Source organism: Rhinoraja longicauda, chromosome 17, assembly GCF_053455715.1.
Source record: "Rhinoraja longicauda isolate Sanriku21f chromosome 17, sRhiLon1.1, whole genome shotgun sequence".
Classification (NCBI taxonomy): domain Eukaryota; kingdom Metazoa; phylum Chordata; class Chondrichthyes; order Rajiformes; family Arhynchobatidae; genus Rhinoraja; species Rhinoraja longicauda.
The window spans coordinates 37,237,982-37,258,749 of record NC_135969.1 but is presented as its reverse complement, the minus strand read 5'-3'; the positions used below and the strand labels follow the sequence as shown (position 1 = coordinate 37,258,749).

The 20,768-nt window shown below is 46.0% G+C and overlaps 1 protein-coding gene across 2 annotated transcripts in view; it reads right to left on the bottom strand.

Annotated features, from left to right (window-relative positions):
- Positions 1-11,726: 11,726 nt before the first annotated feature.
- Positions 11,727-20,768, bottom strand: part of eogt (EGF domain-specific O-linked N-acetylglucosamine (GlcNAc) transferase) — a 44,900-nt gene continuing 35,858 nt past the window's right edge. For both annotated transcript variants that reach the window (XM_078413888.1, XM_078413887.1), the window contains exons 15-18: positions 18,783-18,838; positions 14,814-14,933; positions 14,046-14,148; positions 11,727-12,139 (exon numbers count right to left, since the gene is read on the bottom strand). In XM_078413888.1, the coding sequence (XP_078270014.1) occupies positions 11,993-12,139; positions 14,046-14,148; positions 14,814-14,933; positions 18,783-18,838 (426 nt within the window). In that variant the 3' untranslated portion in view covers positions 11,727-11,992. The remainder of the gene's footprint in view (positions 12,140-14,045; positions 14,149-14,813; positions 14,934-18,782; positions 18,839-20,768) is intronic.

Below are 20,768 nucleotides of genomic sequence, written 5' to 3'. Positions count from 1 at the left end.
CATGATTGAATTATCGGAGTAGACTTGATGGACCGAATGGCCTAATTCTGATCGATCTTATGATCTTAAGGAGTACTTTCGTGTTACACGGAGGCACGGTGGCGCAGCGGTAGAGTTTCTGCCTTTCAGCGCCAGGGACTCGGACTCAATCCTGATAACGGGTGGCTTGTCCGTACGGAGTTTGTACGTTCTCCCTGTGACCGCGTGGATTTTCCCCGGGTGCTCCGGCGTCCACACATTCCCACCATATTACCTGCCACGCTTTGTCCTGCCCATTCCTCTCTTCTAGCTTTATCGGCTTCGATCAAAAGTATAGTAAACTGTCGCTGGTCGGTGCGGATTCGGTGGGCCGTATGACCTATTTCCGCGCTGTAGGTCGAGGCTAAAATTAAACAAGGAACCGCTGATGCTGGTTTCCAAAACAGACACACAGTGCTGGAGTAACTCAGTGGGTCAGGCAGCATCTCTGGAGAACGTGCATAGGTGATCTCAAGAAAGGGTCCCGACCAAACACGCCACCTATCCATGTACACTGGAATTTAGAAGGATGAGAGGAGATCTTATCGAAACGTATAAGATTATTAAGGGGTTGGACACGTTAGAGGCAGGAAACATGTTCCCAATGTTGGGGGAGTCCAGAACAAAGGGCCACAGTTTAAGAATAAGGGGTAGGCCACTTAGAACTGAGATGAGGAAAAACATTTTCAGTTGTGAATCTGTGGAATTCTCTGCCTCAGAAGGCAGTGGAGGCCAATTCTCTGAATGCATTCAAGAGAGAGCTAGATAGAGCTCTTAAGGATAGCGGAGTCAGGGGGTATGGGGAGAAGGCAGGAACGGGGTACTGATTGAGAATGATCAGCCATGATCACATTGAATGGCGGTGCTGGCTCGAAGGGCCGAATGGCCTACTCCTGCACCTATTGTCTATTGTCTATGGTTCTCCAGAGATGCTGCCTGACCCTCTGAGTTACTCCAGCACTTTCTGCCTTCTTCACCTCCTGTCTGCCGGTGACATCTACCGGCCAATATTAACCAGAACTGCAAGGTGTAAATGCACGCGTGGAGTTTATACACATCGGCAGAATGTCGGGACAATCACAGCAGAGGATGAAACATGAACACTGAGAATAAGACTTGGGTTCAGATAGCGGACTGCGAGATCCCACTATAACCACCTCCTCCTCCAACAACAACAAAATGTCATTCCTTGAGTCTGAAGAAGGGTCTCGACCCGAAACGTCACCCATTCCTTCTCTCCAGAGATGCTGCCTGTCCCGCTGAGTTACTCCAGCATTTTGTGTCATTCCTAAATTTCGACTCTTTTTTAAATCCTTGATGGAGGCACACGAAACGTGATTGTGAGAGTGTCATTTATGCCCGCGTACCACCAACTCCGTGGGTTGGTTAGATGGAATTAACCCTTTCCGCATCTTTCCAGAGATTATCACCAAGTTTTCCCGAAGGAATATTCTTGACTAGTTTCCCCGACGGTCCGACTGTGAAATCTGAATTAATAATCAAAGTAAGAATTTACTTTTCGCATAGTTTATGTCAACTTCGAGAAAATGCTGGGGGGGAAATAAGCAAATTACTGTGATTTAGAATGATCAAATTGACATTGTCAAATTTGGGCAAGATGCTGCCTGACCCGCTGAGTTACTCCAGCATTCTGCGTCTGACTTCGGTGTAAACCAGTTCCTTCTCAAGATCTGCAGTTCCTTCCTCAAACAGCAGTTAAAGAATAACATTTTATTCACAAAGTGCTGGAGTAACTCAGCAGGTCAGGCAGCATCTCGGGAGAGAAGGAATGGGTGACGTTTCGGGTCGAGACCCTTCTTCAGAATAACGTCGAGTTAACTCCACCAAAACAGAACGAATAGCTGCTAAACCACAGAGAAGGTGTTCAGGATCTCGACCCGAAACGGCACCCATTCCTTCTCACCAGAGATGCCGCCTGTCCCGCTGAGTTACTCCAGCATTTCGTGTCCATCTTCAATATACCACTAGTGATTGATCGGCGGTGTAGTATCAGCGATTGACTTGAAAAGGCAAACAGTGGTGATCGGTATCAATATATTATTGATAATAGACGGAATGGCACTGAAGACTGAATGACGCATACAGCTGATAGCACAAAGCGTTATTTGGTAACTTTTTGATAACTGGGTAATTCAGTCCATGTTATCAGAAAGCGTTTCGCGTTAAACGTTGTAAAAAGTCTCCCCTTCCCCCTGCCTCTTCACTTTTCTATCTCCCCCACTCCACTCCTACAGTCAGTCGGAAGGGTCCCGGCCCGAAACGTCACCTATCCATGTTCTCCAGAGATCCTGCCTGACCCGCGGAGTCACTCCAGCACTTTGTGTCCTTCTGTGTATTAACCAGCATCTGCAGTTCTTTATTTCTAAGGCAAATTAAAAAGTGCACTTAGGGTGTAAAACGGTAGATAGGAATAAAACACAGCGCGAGATATTAATTCAAAATTTTGGAACCCCCCTTCTGGGCAAATAGTGTAAGAGATGTCGTTGTTTACAAACTGTACCTCGTTCAATATGATAGACACAAAAAGCTGGAGTAACTCAGCAGGACAGGCAACATCTCTGACGTTTCGGGTCGAGACCCTTCTTCAGACCCAGAGTCAGGGGAAAGGAAGACAAGTGATACAAACGGTGGTATAAAGAGATATAGAACAAATGAATATTGGGTCGAGACCTGAAGAAGGGTCTCAACCCGAAAAGTCACCCATTCCTTCTCTCCAGTGACGATGCCTGACCGGCCGAGTTACTCCAGCATTGTGTGTGTATCTTCGGTTTAAACCAGCATCTGCAGTTCCTTCCTACACACTAGGCTTGTATACACTGGAATTTAGAAGGATGAGAGGAGATCTTATCGAAACGTACAAGATTATTAAGGGGTTGGACACGTTAGAGGCAGGAAACATGCTCCCAATGTTGGGGGAGTCCAGAACAAGGGGCCACAGTTTAAGAATAAGGGGGTAGGCCATTTAGAACTGAGATGAGGAAAAACGTTTTCAGTTGTGAATCTGTGGAATTCTCTGCCTCAGAAGGCAGTGGAGGCCAATTCCCTGAATGCATTCAAGAGAGAGCTGGATAGAGCTCTTAAGGATAGCGGAGTCAGGGGGTATGGGGAGAAGGCAGGAACGGGGTACTGATTGAGAATGATCAGCCATGATCACATTGAATGGCGGTGCTGGCTCGAAGGGCCGAATGGCCTCCTCCTGCACCTATTGTCTATTGTCTATAGTTCAAGATGAAGCGGTGTAACCATGTGTGCGGCAACGGTTGAACTTGTATCACATGAATGAAGTTCATGTAAAGTCTCTGAGCGTTTGTTTTTTTGTTGTTGTTGTTGTTGTTTGCTGCCAAGGATTGTTCAATTTGTCAAACACGTTCCTCCAACATTTTATCTCGCCCTGCAGTGAACCCAATATCCCTCTCCACCACCGCCTTGTAAACTGGCCGGAGTTTCAGCTGATTAAATATTTACCATGTAAGCCACGCTGTCTCCGGCTGTTTTCATCGGCCATCTTCTGCGGGTAATCATCATAAATCTCAGCTCCGAAATGCAAAGTGCTTCCTGGAAAACCTATTTGCAGAGCGGGTTTAATGGACCAATGTGTTTCTTGGCGGAGCGTTTCCTGTTAACGGCGAGGAGACGGCGTTTGCAAATGGATATGACTTGCACTCCCGGCAGATTGGACAGTTAATCCCCGCACGAAGTCTACGTTTATCTAGGAAAGGGAGTCCCTGGGCCATTCCACGCATAGAGTCAGAGAGTCTGACAGCGTGGAAACAGGCCCTTCGGCCCACACCTGCCAACATGTCCCAACTACACTAGTCCCACCTGCCTGCGTTTAGCCCATATCCCTCTAACTGTGTCCTATCTATGTACCTGTCTATCTATTTCCGAAACGTTGGGAAAGTCCCTGCCTCAACTACCTCCTCCGGCAGCTTGTTCCATACATCCACTACCCTTTGTGTGAACAATTTACCCTTCAGATTCCTATTAAATCTTTTCCACTTCACCTTAAACCAATTTCCTCTGGTCCTCAATTCACCTACTCTGTAAGAGGCTCCATGCATCTACCCAATCTATTCCGCTCAATCCACCATTGGGGCTGCTGGCCTTACCAGATGTTGTATAACATTACTTAAATATATCTAATACATCTCACACATTTTTACTTTTAATCTCTGGCCTTTGTCCAACCATCAATCAATCAACAACCCCCATCCCACCTCCCTCCACTCCATCACTCACCTGTATCCACCTATCACTTGCCAAACTTTGTCCCGCCCCCACCTCTCTTCCGGCTTTCTCCGCCCAATACCAGCAGTCTGCAGAAGGAAGGGTTCCCACCCAAAACGTCATCCATCCGTGTTCTGCGGGGATACTGCCTGGCCCACTGAGCTACTCCAGCACTTTGTGTTTTGCTCAAGATTCCTGCACCTGCAGTTCCTTTTGTCATGTGAGTTCAGATCTGCCCATAGGGACTGTTTCACGGCTCACAAAAAAATCTCCCGTGTGGCCTTTTCTTAAGGAATCCGGCAAATTAATTTCTAGGGAGTACTGGCAGCCAGGAATTTGGTTCACTTAAAAGTTCGGTCTTTTTTTTCTGAAAAGTAGACTTTATTTAGACTAAATGATATATACAAAACAAAAATTAAGTTAAAATTCTATAGACATTTTCAGCGTCTATACATTCATTAGTGTCATACTCAGTAGTGGTCACACCTATCTTTAACAAAACACCCTTACCACAGTCTGAAGAAGGGTCTCGACCCGAAACGTCACCCATTCCTTCTCTACTGAGATGCTGCCTGACCCGCTGAGTTACTCCAGCATTTTGTGTCTACCTTTAAACCAGCATCTGCAGTTTATTTCCCTACACACCCTTACCACTCAAGTGGCCCCCTTGTGGTGATATCCCTTCCCTTGTTTGAGGGGCGTCTCCACCACACCCTGCCCCCCATGTCCAGCAGCGGAAGGACCATAGACAGTGGCCCTCCCCCACAGAGCCTTGGCGTTGGCTGTACCGAGCTTCAGTGCGTCCCTCAGCACGTACTCCTGCAGTCTGGAGCGGGCCAGTCGGCAACATTCCCCGACAGACATCTCACTCCACCGGGAGGACAACGAGTTTCAGGCAGAGCTAAGAGCGTCTTTCACCGAGTTGATGACCTTCCAGTAGCACTTGACGTCCGTCTCTGAATGTGTCCCTGGGAACAGTCCGTAAATCAGAAAGTCAAGGGCCCATTCTTCATTCTCCCATCTCCCTTCGAAAATCCGCACTGATTACGAGAGGTGGGCAGCCGTCCCCTCTCTGCAACAGCGGTCCAGAGGCCAGCGTGCATCGGCAGTCAGGTTCCGTGCATTGGCAGTCGGGAAGCATCTGACCGGGACGGCCCCTCTCACCGCCAGCCAAGCCAGGTCTTGGGTGCTTGTGGGCTTGTGGGCCAGATTGTACAAGGCAGTCTGCTCAGGGAAATCCACACTGAGATGAGGAAAAACATTTTCAGTCAGAGAGTTGTGAATCTGTGGAATTCTCTGTCTCAGAAGGCAGTGGAGGCCAATTCTCTGAATGCATTCAAGAGAGAGCTAGATAGAGCTCTTAAGGATAGCGGAGTCAGGGGGCATGGGGAGAAGGCAGGAACGGGGTACTGATTGAGAATGATCAGCCATGATCACATTGAATGGCGGTGCTGGCTCGAAGGGCCGAATGGCCTCCTCCTGCACCTATTGTCTATTGTCCATTGTCTATTGGAACCACGCCACAGGTTCCATCGAGCCTTCCATGCTGACCACAGGCCCGATGGACTTGTGGTCAAAGGTGTCGGTCTCCGGGAGAACCTTCCACAAAGGACAGATGGTGTGGCAATGCCCCAACTGACCGGCAGCACCTCTGGAGAACGTGGATAGATGATGTTTCAGGTGAAGACCTTTCTTTGGACAGATTGTATTGGTGGGGGGGTGGGGGGGGGGGGGGGGGAGGCTTGAAGAGAGGTAGGTGCCAGACAAAGTCTTGTTAGGTAGAGGTGGAAAATAGACACAAAAAGCTGGAGTAACTCAGCGGGGCAGGCAGCATCTCTGGAGAAAAGGAATAGGTGACGTTTCGGGTGGAGTCCCTTCTTCAGACTGGGGGGGATCTCAACCCAAAACATCACCTATTCCTTTTCTCCAGAGATGCTGCCTGACCCGCTGAGTTACTCCAGCTTTTCGGTCTTGTGTATATCTTTGGTTAAAACCAGCATCTGCAGTTCCTTCCTACACAAGTGACAGGTGGACACAGGTGAGAGGTGGGGTGAGGGGGGGGGGGGGGGGGGGGGGGGAGTTTGATTGACAAATGGGTGGAGCAAGTGAAATGGCTGGAGGTGAAAAGAAGACAAAAGGGTGTCAGATAAGTAGCCTCACCTCCTTGGTTTACTCATGATAATCCTCTCAGAGCACACATCCCATCTAATTTACGCCGACCAAAATTGGAAATATTCTCGAAAAGGGAAACAAAGCCTGGCGTGGCCCAACCAGGTATTTCTTGTCGACCCACACAAACGTAGAAAATAGGTGCAGGAGGAGGCCATTTCGTCCTCCAAGCTAGCACCGCCATTCATTGTGATCATGGCTGATCATCCACAATCAATAACCTGTGCCTGCCTTCTCCCCTAGAGCTCTATCTAACTCTAAACAAAGTAACTGGGTTTTTTTTTGTGGAGGTGGGGCAGCAATGTGCAGGATGGAACTGCAGATACTGGTTTACACCTAAGATAGACACAAAATGTTCACCAATTCACGTGATAGGAGCAGAATGAGGCCATTCGGCCTGTCAAGTCTACTCCGCCATTCAATCATGGCTGATCTATTTTTCCCTCCTCACCCCACTCTCCTGCCTTCTCCCCAATGACCCATGACACCCCTACTAATAAACAATCTATCTATCTCTGCCTTAAAAATACCCATTGACTTGGCCTCCACACCCTGCTGTGGCAATGAATTCCACAGATTCACCCCCCCCCCCCCCCCCCCCCCCCTCCTCTGACTAAAGATGCTGGAGTAACTCAGCGGGTCAGGCAGCATCTCTGGAGGAAGGGATATGTGACGTTTCGGGTCGAGACCCTTCTCCAGCAATGTGGTGATCCAGAGATGGCACTTACAAAGAGTTGCAACCAGCCGTTTGGACAACACGTAAACAGATGTCTTCTTCGCTGAAGCGACAATGATAATCTTCTTTGTGTGGTCTCTTATCTGTTTAATTGCAGGCACAGGCCGCGTAAAAGAATATAACGTTGAGAACAAAGGACAAAACGCTTGGTGGTTGATCCATTACTCATCTGAGTTCCAATAGCGAACTCAATATCTTGCTTAAAGGAAAAGGGGGGTGGCACCTGGAACCATTCATCAAGCCCTCATTGCGGAGCGTGGATTGAAACAAGGCATTGTTCGGATTTCTCTCCCGAGGGATCAATGCGGAAATTACAGCTGGGAGATAAGACTAAGCCGTATCCCAAACCTCGTGCAGATGCTGGTTTAAACCGAAGATAGATTGCGGCGTAGGTTTACTAGGTTAATTCCCGGAATGGCGGGACTGTCATATGTTGAAAGACTGGAGCGACTAGGCTTGTATACACGGGAATGTAGAAGGATGAGAGGGGGATCTTATCGAAACGTATAAGATTATTAAGGGGTTGGACACGTTAGAGGCAGGAAACATGTTCCCAATGTTGGGGGAGTCCAGAACAAGGGGCCACAGTTTAAGAATGAGGGGTAGGCCATTTAGAACTGAGATGAGGAAAAACTTTTTCAGTCAGAGAGTTGTGAATCTGTTGAATTCTCTGCCTCAGAAGGCAGTGGAGGCCAATTCTCTGAATGCATTCAAGAGAGAGCTAGGTAGAGCTCTTAAGGATAGCGGAGTCAGGGGGTATGGGGAGAAGGCAGGAACGGGGTACTGATTGAGAATGATCAGCCATGATCACATTGAATGGCGGTGCTGGCTCGAAGGGCCGAATGGCCTCCTCCTGCGCCTATTGTCTATTGTCTATTGATAGACACAAAATAAGCTGGAGTCACTCAGCGGGACAGGCAGCATCTCTGGAGAGAAGGAATGGGTGATATTCTTCTCGACCCGAAGAGTCAGTCAGTCACCCATCCCTTCTCTCCAGAGATGCTGCCCGACCCGCTGAGTTACTCCAGCACTTTGTGTCTATCTTGCGTTGAGGTTGCATGTTTATACAAAATATTCACCGTGGGCAGAAACTAGCCCGGGATCCGATCTCAACTGACCTGTCAGACGAGGAATCCAAGTCTCTCGTTTTGGAGATTCACGGAAATTCATGTCTGTTTTAAGTAATCACAAAACTTTTTGTCCTTCAGCCCCAGTTGACTGAAAGCCAGGCAAATCTATTTGCAACCAATGTTTTTTTTGTTTGTTTGTTTTTTTGTGAAAATGGGTAATATTCTTCTGCTCTGCAGCCGAATTGTGATCAATCTGCTTGACCCCAGCCGAATCTCCTCCCACCCCACTCTCTGAGTCTAGATTCACACAGGAGCAGACTGCAAACATAGACCAGTCTCCCAGCGCCATCTACCGTCCAGTGTTATCCGACTTCAGATAAATAATAAAGGGCAGACACAAAAAGCTGGAGTAACTCAGCGGGACAGGCCGCATCACTTGGAGAGAAGGAATGGGTCGAGACCCTCCTTCAGTCCCCGGTCTGACTTGAAATGTTACCCATTCCTTCTCTCCAGAGATGCTGCCTGTCCCGCTGAGTTACTCGAGCATTCCGTGTCTCTCTTCGGTTTAATCTGGCATCTGCAGTTCCTTTCTTCAGATAAATAATCTTCCGACTTCCTTGCATCGTTGGCCATCGATATGAATCCTTGTGGAGCTTGTAGGAAAACACACACACTGGTCCACACAGTGCTGGAGTAACTCAGCAGATCAGGCAACATCTCTGACACACGCTCACATGTACACACTGACATAGGCACCAGTATACACACAGAGAAACATATCAATAGACAATAGACAACAGGTGCAGGAGGAGGCCATTCGGCCCTTTGAGCCAGCACCGCCATTCAATGTGATCATGGCTGATCATTCTCAATTAGTACCCCGTTCCTGCCTTCTCCCCATACCCCCTGACTCCACTATCCTTAACTCTATCCAGCTCTCTCTTGAATGCATTCAGAGAATTGGCCTCCACTGCCTTCTGAGGCAGAGAATTCCACAGATTCACAACTCTCTGACTGAAAAAGTTTTTCCTCATCTCAGTTCTAAATGGCCTACCCCTTATTCTTAAACTGTGGCCCCTTGTTCTGGACTCCCCCAACATTGGGAACATGTTTCCTGCCTCTAACGTGTCCAAACCCTTAATAATCTTATATGTTTCGATAAGACCTCCTCTCATCCTTCTAAATTCCAGTGTATACAAGCCCAGTCGCTCCAGTCTTTCAACATATGACAGTCCCGCCATTCCGGGAATTAACCTAGTAAACTAATACACACACATGGAGTACACACACATGGAGTACACACACACACACACACACACACACACACACACACACACAGATACTCATGCACATACTGACATAAAGCCACAAGTACATGCACACACACACACGGTGCTGGAGTAACTCAACGATCAGGCAGCAACTCAGGAGAACATGGATGGGTGATGTTTTGGGTCGAGACCCTTCTTCAGGCTGAAGGGACTTTGTGTCTTTTTTTTGTAAACCGGCATCTGCAGTTCCTTGTGTCCCCGTTTGAAGATGATTTGGTTCCTCTTAAGTTCCACACTGCAGTGATATTTGTTGAGATCTTTATTTCAGACTTTTAACGGGGGGGGGGGGGGGGGGGGGGGGGAGGGCACAAAGTGCTGGAGCAACCCAGAGGGTCAGGCAGCATCTCTGGAGAACGTGGACAAGTGATGTTTCCAGTGGAGACTCTTCTATGTCAGACATCACTTCAGACTTGAGAGGTACAGAGCGGAAACAGGCCCTTCGGCCCATCGAGTCTGCGCCGACCAGCGATCACCGCACACTAACGCTGTCCTACACACCAGGGACATTTTACAAACTTACCGAAGTCAATTAACTTACAAACCCGCACCTCTTTGGAGTGTGGGAGGAAACCGGAGCACTCGGAGAAAAGCCATGCAGGTCACAGGGAGGACGTACAAACTCCGTAGACAGCAGTCATAGTCAGGATCGAACCCGGGACTCTGGCGCTGTAAGGCAGCAACTCTACCGCTGCGCCACTGTGCTGCCCTAGAGCTCTAAAGGCAGTAAAATCAGTACTTACTTCCCTGAATTTTTCCCTCTCATACATTCATCAATTACATTGTGATTCTTGTTCTACCCATCCATCCATCCATCATAAGCAATTAATCTAACACAGAGTATGGCTTTGGGATGTGGAACGAAACCAGAGCACTCAAGGGAAATGCTAACAGTCGCTTGGAAAAAGTGCAACCTTCATTGAATTGCGGAGATCGGGATTTAACCCGAGTTTCTGGAGGTGTAGCAGCATTCACTGCTGTGTCTCTGTGCCGACCATCATTAATCATCTCCCCGAGGTCTTACACTGCTTAAATTCCAATCCTGTTCTCAGTCTCTTTCGGTTGGAAGAAGGGTCTCGACCCGAAATCTCGCCTATTCCTTTTCTCCAGAGATGCTGCCTGACCCTCAGAGTTACTTCAGCATTTTGTGTCTACCTTCGGTGTAAATTAGCATCTGCAGTTCCTTCCTACACACTCGGTCACTTTCAGACTGAGGGACTTCGAATTTCTCCTCGCCAATCAATCTCAGTGCTCTCAAAATGTCACCCATTAACTATTCTGCATCAGTGCCCACCACTCTTTCCTCATCTTAATCGTAATTCAACTTCTCAAACAATTATCCTATAAATCCTTTAATTTTAATGAATCTTATCTCAGTTTAGCCCTTTAATTTGCTCCAGAAAAGCTCGTTCGTCTCACACACAACGTGTGACAAGCTGCAATGGTCGCAGAGAAGATTTACGAGGATGTAGCCAGGACTCGGGGCCCTGAACCATAAGGAGAGGTTGCGCAGACCAAGACTCTTGGAGTGCTGGGGGACAAGGGGAGATCTTATGGAGGTGTACAAAATCATGAGGGGAATAAAACTGGGTAGATGCACAGAGTCTCTTGCCCGGAGTAAGTGAATCGAGAACCAGAGGACGCAGGTTTAAGGTGAGGAGAGTATGATTTAATAGGAACCTGAGGGATAACTTTCTCACACAAAGGGTGGTGGGTGTGTGGAACGAGCTGCCGGAGGAGGTAGTTGAGGCAGGTACTATCACAACGTTTAAGAAACATTTAGATAGTTGCAAGGATAGGACAGGTTTAGAGGGATATGGTCCAAATGCAGGCAGGTGGGTCTAGTTTAGTTGGGTCACGTTGGTCGGTGTGGGCAAGTTCGGCCGAAGGGCTGTTTCCGCACCATATGACTATGACTCTGTGATATATTTTTGCCAGAAAAAATCCTCCCTTCGCCCCTCCATCCACCCCAACCGTACAGCCATGCGTTCTGTAATTTTGCTCTAATTCTTTGCAATTCCCGCCTTGAAATATCCAAATCCCTTTCTCCTTTTATGACCCCCCTCCCCTTCAAAACCACAACGATGTATGACTTCTGACAACTATTTAGTTCACTCAGCATGAACAGAAGAACACTCAGATAAAAATAGAGTTCCTTTGGATGTATTGGTATATAAAAGAGGGGTACATAAATATAAACCAGTGTTGCACACAATTCTAATATCTAAATGGTATAATTTGATATTTACAGAACTTGCCTACTTTTAAATATTCGACTCCGTCCATAAACACACCTACACACCAATGATGCAGTTGATACAATACGTCTAACAGTAAGAGAATCCAATGTCTTTACAAGAGTGTCTGAGAAGTGAGCAATTCCTTTCTAAAGTTCAACAATACAAGTCAACTTCCATGTCCTGTCATAGTTCAGTATGATATTGCGTGGAGAGCCATTTTGGATGCTGTGTTACTATCTGTGCAGCAGAGAAGACCAGGCGCATAAATTCAGTCACGTCAAAAGAGTAGTTGGTAAACTTAGGGTGGTCTCCAAGAGTGGGATGATGTCCCTGTGTGAAGGAAAAAGATAATGTGTAAGTACAATTAGAAAACCCTTCCATTTTTTCAACCCTAGAAGTTTTTTTTAGATTTAGATTTAGAGATACAGCACAGAATCAGGCCCTTTGGCCCACCGGGTCCACGCTGCCCAGCGATCCCCGCACATTAACACTATCCTACACCCACTAGGGACAATTTTTACATTTGCCCAGCCAATTAACCTACATACCTGTGCGTCTTTGGAGTGTGGGAGGAAACCGAAGATCTCGGAGAAAACCCACGCAGGTCACGGGGAGAACGTACAAACTCCGTACAGACGGCGCCCGTAGTCAGGATCGAACCTGAATCTCCGGCGCTGCATTCGCTGTAAGGCAGCAACTCAACCGCTGTGCCACCGTGCCGCCCTTAAGCAGGTGTGTCAGCGGTTATGGGGAGAAGGCAGGAGAATAGGGTTATGATGGAGAGATAGATCAGCCATGATTGAATGACGGTGTAGACTCGGTGGGCTTAATTCTACTCCTATTACTTATGACCTTATAAGCACAGCTTCCTGAAAACAACATCCCTTGCACCTATTTTCGTCTCAAGGGCAAATTTGTAAACCTTACCCTTCTTTCCCTGCTACAGATCATCAATGTGAATAGTCAATACTTTATGGAAATGAAAACAATTGAGGGTAAAGCAAACTACCCTCACTGGAAATCAGAATCACTAGTGCAAAGCGTTTGAAGAGGCTGTATATCATTGAAGCCATAATGGGCTTCAGACAGACGAGGAAGATTGCAAGTACATACTCCTTTCTGAGTAAGGAAAGACACAAAATGCTGGAGAAACTCAGAGGGTCAGGCAGCATCCCTGGAGAACATGGATAGGTGACAATTCAGGTTGCGACCTTTCTTCAGACAGATGATGGGTCCCGACTCGAAAAGTCACCTATTCATGTTCTCCAGGGATGCTGCCTGACCTTCTGAGTGACTCCAGCTCTTTGTGTCTTCCTTGGTAAACCTCCTTGTTTCTACATTTCAATAGACAATAGACAATAGACAATAGGTGCAGGAGTAGGCCATTCGGCCCTTCGAGCCAGCACCGCCATTCAATGTGATCATGGCTGATCATTCTCAATCAGTACCCCGTTCCTGCTTTCTCCCCATACCCCCTGACTCCGCTATCCTTAAGAGCTCTATCTAGCTCCCTCTTGAATGTATTCAGAGAATTGGCCTCCACTGCCCTCTGAGGCAGAGAATTACACAGATTCACAACTCTCTGACTAAAAAAGTTTTTCCTCATCTCCGTCCTAAATGGCCTACCCCTTATTCTTCAACTATGGCCCCTGGTTCTGGACTCCCCCAGCATTGGGAATATGTTTCCTGCCTCTAATGTGTCCAACCCCTTAATAATCTTATATGTTTCGATAAGATCCCCTCTCATCCTTCTAAAATTCAGTGTATACAAACCTAGTCGCTCCAGTCTTTCAACATATGACAGTCCCGCCATTCCGGGAATTAACCTAGTAAACCTATGCTGCACGCCCTCAATAGCATTTCTTCCTTTTGAGTAAGTTAGATTCAATCAACAGAGCAATGTTACTGCTACAAAGGCCATGCATCTCTCTGTTATGAAGATGATAAATAATTCACCCACAATAAAGAAAAATATTGCCTCATTTAAAATGAAAAGAAATGTAAATTATCACCAGTTTGTTATGGCAATGACAAAAATAAATCTACTTTGCGAGCATCTTTTCCTGATTTGCTACTAATTACTGATGAGTTTGGTTAAGATTATTTTCTTTTATTCCTTCATCCAATTCTTAAAGCACCACAGAATAAATCAAGTTAATGGTTCAAGTTGTATAAGTCATTATTTGGGTTGAAAACCCAGCTGCGGGAAATAAGTGTCAATGTGAAGATCACAAACCTTATCCTGAGGTATAACTTTGTCTCTTTTCTCCCACGTCATGTAGTGGACTCCTCGAAGTCGAGCTAAATCCAAATAGCAGCGATCATCCTCACAATTGTACCTGAAGAGCAGACTTGCGTTATGCAACACCTTATCAAATCGGAAGAAGCAGCCTATTGCAATGAGCTAACTCTTTCTAAGTGCTATTTACTGCTAGATGGGTAGATGGGTGCATTCATCCGCTTGTTACAAGGAATTAGGACCAACAGATAGTGACTCTGTGAGGGTTCAGAAGATTGATTCTATAATCCTTTCCCTTCGGCAGGCATATGATATAAGAGAACATTAAGATCAGCTAGTTTCAGAAGACTGAAAGATGTGAAAATTAACAGTTTTAAATGAAACATGTGGATCACAAAAGTGTTCGAGGGACACAAGGACTTGCTGCCTTGCAGCGCTAGAGACACAGGTTCAATCCTGACTACGGGTACTGGCTCTACGAAGTTTGTACGTTCTCCCTGTGATGGCGTGGGTTTCCTCCGGATGCTCCGGCTTCCTCTCACATTCCAAAGATGTGCAGGCTTGTTGGTTAATTGGCTTCCGAAAATTGCCTTATGTGTGTAGGATGCGAATCCGGGATAACATACAACTAGTGTATGGGTGATCGATAGGTGGCATGGACTCGGTGAGCTAAAGGACCTGATACCACTGAACTAAAAGGCGAGTGCACATATGAGATTTCACCAACTACAAAGGGCTTTGCAATAATTTTTTTAAATTACGTACAATTCAAAAATGACAGCCCAATCTGGAAGGAAAAACAGGTGAGTCAGTCCAGCTCCGTGAATGGAGATAAAAATATCCGAATTGTGTGTTGTTTTCAGCTGCTCTAAAAATCCAACGTCTCTGAGGAAATAAAAAGATAAGAAAGTGAAGAGACTACAATATGAAATCTAATTTAATTAATCGTGGCCTCACACAAGCAGTTTAGTCTTTCACAACAAAAACTATTTTTTCCCGAGAGAAGGAATGGGTGACGTTTCGGGTCGAGACCCTTCTTCAGACTAGAACACAGTCAGACTATTCTGAAGAAGGGTCTCGACCCGAAACATCACCCATTCCTTTTCTCCAGAGGTGCTGCCTGACCCACTGAGTTACTCCGGCATTTTGTGTCTATCTTGGGTTTAAACCAGCATCTTCAGTTCCTTCCTACACTATTTTTTTTTACCAACCTTTAAATGCATTGAGCCAATTGAAGAAATAGGTTTAGAAGGTATATTGACTCAAGGTAATACAGTACCTAATGGGAGTACTTAAACCATTAACTAACTGGTAACATCGTTTGATGTCAGCAAATATTCCCAGTTGCCAGGCACTGCAAAGAACTTCACAGAGCTCTTTTCACACAAAATATAGCAAGTTATGGATTTGTGTTAGCACAAATGTTTCTATAATAGCATGCAAAAGGGCTCCAAGACAATTTATTGTTCTGATTTAATTTTAGTTTAGTGTGGAAAATAAGAAGTTAGTTCAGTTATATGTCCAATAATTCCAATATACATCCAGATACTCCACGTTGCATGCTTGTTGGGAAGATTACGGAGAATGGAATGATAAATAAGATGCTATATTTGTGTGAAATTGCACTTGCAAAGTGTAGTGAGGCTGAGGTAAATAATGAAGCTTTATTTAAGAGATTGGTATTGAAAAGCTAATCATGGCGCTTCTATGAATAACACCGCATAACTTTTTTTTTGCGAGAATAAAAATCAGAAAGTGCAATACAATGAAATAAAATTCAATACTATTTCATGTTGTAATCAGAAAGTACACTTCAAACAATTTGTCAATCCATCAATTTCCTGCTTTTATTTTAATTGACCAAGATGTTTTTTGGAAAAAAAATGTAAAAGCATTCTCATCATAGAACGTTCTCCTCTGCCTCTGAACAGTCAAATAGCATGCAAACAGGCCCTTCAGCCCAAATTGTCCATGTCAATTGCCCGCATAAACTAGTCTCATTTGCCTGCATTTAGCCCATATTCCTCCAAATCCATCCTATCCATGCATCTGTCCAAATCTCTTTTAAATATTTGTTTTTTTTTAGAGATACAGCGCAGAAACAGGCCCTTCGGCCCACCGGGTCCGCGCCGCCCAGCGATCCCCACACACTAACACTATCCTACACCCACTAGGGACAATTTTTTAATTGTTTTTAAACATTTGCCCAACCAATTAACCTACATACCTGTACGTCTTTGGAGTGTGGGAGGAAACCGAAGATCTCGGAGAAAACCCACGCAGGTCACGGGGAAAACGTACAAACTCCGTACAGACGGCGCCCGTAGTCAGGATCGAACATGAATCTCCGGCGCTGCATTTGCTGTAAGGCAGCAACTCTACCGCTGCACCACCGCGCCGCCCTAAGTATGCCGCTGAGTAGGTCTCAACCACTTCCATTTAACTACCAGCCTCTGTGTTGAAGTGAATGTGATCCTGTTCATTGAGTTAAATTCGTGTGATGAAGAAAATCAAACAGAATTGTGCCTTTACAAATGGCATATTAAGATAAAATGTAAAATAAGGTGTAGGAAGGAACAGCAGATGCTGGTTAACACCGAAGACAGACACAAAATGCTGGAGTACCTCAGCGGATCAGGCAACATCTCTGGAGAAAAGGAACAGGTGATGTTTCATGTCGAGAATCTGAAGAAGGGTCTCGGAGTCTGAAGAAGGATCTTGACCCGAAACGTCGCCTATTCTTTTTCTCCAGAGATGTTGCCTGGCCCTCTGAGTTACTCCAGCATTTTGTGTCTAAATGTAAAAGAATGTTGGCTTGCTAGGCTGTTCAATGAGGAAAGAGACTGAGATCAGTCTGAAGAAAGGTCGCGAACCAAAACGTCATCTGTTCATTTCCCTCCATGGACGTTGCCTGGCCTACTGGGTTCCTCCAATACACTCTCCTTGATGTTTTCCTTGAGATCGGTGAAAAGTTGAGAGTAAGATCAGCTCGTAGGACACAACTTATAGGTAAGCTGGGCTCAGTTGGAATTGAAGACTCAAGCAAAAGGGATAACGGTGCTACAAAGAGTTCAGAGCTTCAGTCTCAATTACAGTGCCTGAAAATATTCAGAACATTGTTGGTCAAACATAGCCTGGAATTGTGCATTGTTTGTCCTTGGACTTATGCTGGTGGATAAATCCCCAGAAGGTTCTTTAACAAGAAAGAGAAATTCCAAGGCAGATTAAACATGGCCATGAATGATGCAATTAAAAACAGAATGCAAAAAAAAAAAACCAGGCCATAAACAGAGTGCAGGGATCCTGGAAGATTGCAAGGCTGGAGGAGATTACAGACGATAAAGCAGCCCGTTATTATCTTCAGGATTTGATGCCAACTATTATGACTCTCTAAATTTTGGATGCAGGTGGCTCAGCAGAATAACAGTGATGTGTGGGCGTAATACTGGAGCTTTCCTTTCTGCTTGTTTTACAAGCACTATTAATATTGCTCAAAGCAGCCAAGCATAAAGCCACTGCACGACTTCACAGCGCACCAACCCCATAAATTGTGTTGCATCAGGTTCCTGCGATTGTTCTACCCATTTATGGTCCTCTCGTCAAAACACGGTCAATGAGCTTGTGGGAATGACTTCAACATTTCCTCCTCCACTCACTGACTCTGCAACAACAAACTTTTCTGCCGCATCGCGAACATACTTTTGAATTTACACTCCTGAGTTGGTGCACATTAGCAGTTTAGGGGCGGTTGGCAGGGTGGAGCAGCGGTAGAGTTGCTGCCATACACCTCCAGAGACCCGGGTTCGATCCCGGCCACGGGTGCTGTCTGTACGGAGCTCGTACGTTCTCCACGTGACTGCGTGGGTTTCCTACCACATTGCAAAGACGTGCAGGTTTGTAGGTTAATTGGCTTTGGTAAAAATTGTAAATTATCTCTAGCATGTAGGATAATGGTAGTGTACGGGGATAACTGGTCAGCATGGACTCGGTGGGCCAAACTCGAAATTAAACTAAAATTGCCATATCTAAAATTACCATACCCCTCCCTCACGATATCTGAGGAAGGATATGCTGGCTCTGGAGAGGGTCCAGAGCAGGTGTATAAGAATGATCCCGGAATGAGTGGGTTTAACACCTGATGAGCTCCACCAATGGCAGCCGCCCGGGCTGGGGGGCGGGTTGCTATGCAACCTCCGTTAGGCAGCGCCCAGGCCTCCGGGCCTACAGTCTGGGCCTACAGTGTCCCCGGGTCTACAGTGCCCCCGGGTCTACAGTGCCCCCCGGCCTACAGTGGGCCTAACATGGGACAAGGGTGGTCCCGTGCGGGACAAACCAATTTTGCCCAAAATACGGGATGGCTCGGCTAATACAGGGCAGCTGGCAACCCTATCCAGAGATGTTGCCTGACTTTCTGATTTACTCCAGCACTTTGTGTCCTTTTGTGTATTAACCTCAACATCTGCGGTTCTTTGTTTCTGCATTTTTTCCCTTCTGTTTAAAGAGCGGCTTTCCCCCAAAGTGAACCTAAGTATCTACAGGAGGTGCTGCATCAAAAAGGCAGCCAGCATCATCGAAGACCCACACCACCCTGGCCACGCTCTACTTGCACTCCTGCCATCGGGAAGAATGTGTAGGAGTCTTAAAACTGTGTCCTCCAGGTTCAGGAACAGTTTCTACCCAACACCCACCAGGCTCCTGAAATCACTTCCCTATTGTACAAGGTTAAATACTTACTTGTAATCCACCACTCTGACATCAAATACAGAAACCGTCTTCAAAGCTTTCACAAGCTGAGGGCAAAAGTAAAAATATTTGCTATATTTTAAATAAGTTAATTTTATTGAATCAACACAATTCAAGAACTCTCCAACACAGATCTATGTCAAAAATAACCCAAGCGCTTAAAAATACATAATTACAGTATGAAATGATAAACTATGATTTTGTTAATAATTGAATCTTCTAAAAGGCAATAAAACACACATATAACACACCCTTTCAAGGTACCGAACCTAAAAGATATGAACTGTGTTTCCCTTTTTCCGACTCTGGGTGTTACTGTTACACCACACCTCACTGCAACCCTCTTCTGCTGATCCTGCCTGAATACCCCACCCACCCATCCCCTTCTCCCCATCCCCAATGACTCCTCCACCCGCTCTCATCCCCACTCTCATCTCCGACACTCTTAGCCAACTGTGAGTTGTGTGAATGCAATCTCCCTTGACACAACAGACCAGCAATTTTAACAAAGTTTACCAACATTTAGTCATAGATTCATAGAGTGATGCAGTGTATCACTCTATGAATCTTCGGTTAAACATGCCCACACCGGCCACGTGTCCCAGCAACACTAATCCCACCTGCCTGCGTTTGGTCCATATCCCTCCAAACCTGTCCTATCCGAGTACCTGTCAAACTGTTTCTTAAATGTTGGGATGGTCCCAACCTCAACTATCTCCTCTGGCAGCTTGTTCCATTCACCCACCGCCCTTTGTGTGAAAAAGTTACTCCTCAGATTCCTATTAAATCTTTTCCTCATCACCTTAAACCTATGTCCTCTGTTCTTTGATTCACCTACTCTGGGCAAGTGACTCTGTCCATCTACCCGATCTATTCACCTCATGGTTTTATACAAGATTTCATTCAAGAGAGAGCTGGATAGAGCTCTTAAGGATAGCGGAGTCAGGGGGTATGGGCAGAAGGCAGGAACGGGGTACTGATTGAGAATGATCAGCCATGATCACATTGAATGGCGGTGCTGGCTCGAAGGGCCGAATGGCCTCCTCCTGCACCTATTGTCTATTGTCTATACACCTCTGAAGTCTGAAGAAGGGCCTCGATCCAAAATGCCACCAATTCCTTTTCTGCAGAGATCCTGTAGGACCCGCTGAGTTACTCCAGCTTTTTATGTCTTACTCTCCAATCAATTTGGTATTTCAATTACTGTCTGCATAATTTGAACTTTGAATAATGGCGTCAAAACATGGCAGTGCCTGCATGTGTAATATCTGCAAATAGACTCACACTGAGCAGTCGCACATGTGACAAATAAAGCACAAATTATTATTCATTTGCCCTTTATTGTTTAACCAGTCGAGCCTGAATGTTAGAGACCTTGCCTAAGCTGCATCGTGAGCTACTCCGCGAATTGAGGCCGACATTAGTATCGCTGCCACCAAAGGGGAAACAAAGGTAAGTCCTGTACACACTGGAATTTAGAAGGATGAGAGGAGATCTTATCGAAACATATAAGATTATTAAAGGGTTGGACACGTTAGAGGCAGGAAACATGTTCCCAATGTTGGGGGAGTCCAGAACAAGGGGCCACAGTTTAAGAATAAGGGGTAGGCCATTTGGAACTGAGATGAGGAAAAACCTTTTCAGTCAGAGAGTTGCGAATCTGTGGAATTCTCTGCCTCAGAAGGCAGTGGAGGCCAATTCTCTGAATGCATTCAAGAGAGAGCTAGATAGAGCTCTTAAGGATAGTGGAGTCAGGGGGTATGGGGAGAAGGCAGGAATGGGGTACTGATTGAGAGTGATCAGCCATGATCACATTGAATGGCGGTGCTGGCTCGAAGGGCCTCCTCCTGCACCTATTGTCTATTGTAACTAAACAGAAAACGCTGGAAATATTCAGCAGGTCAGGCCGCATCTGTGGGAAGAGGTGTGTCGGAAGGAACTGCAGATGCTGGTTTAAACCTTCAGAATGAAGAAGGG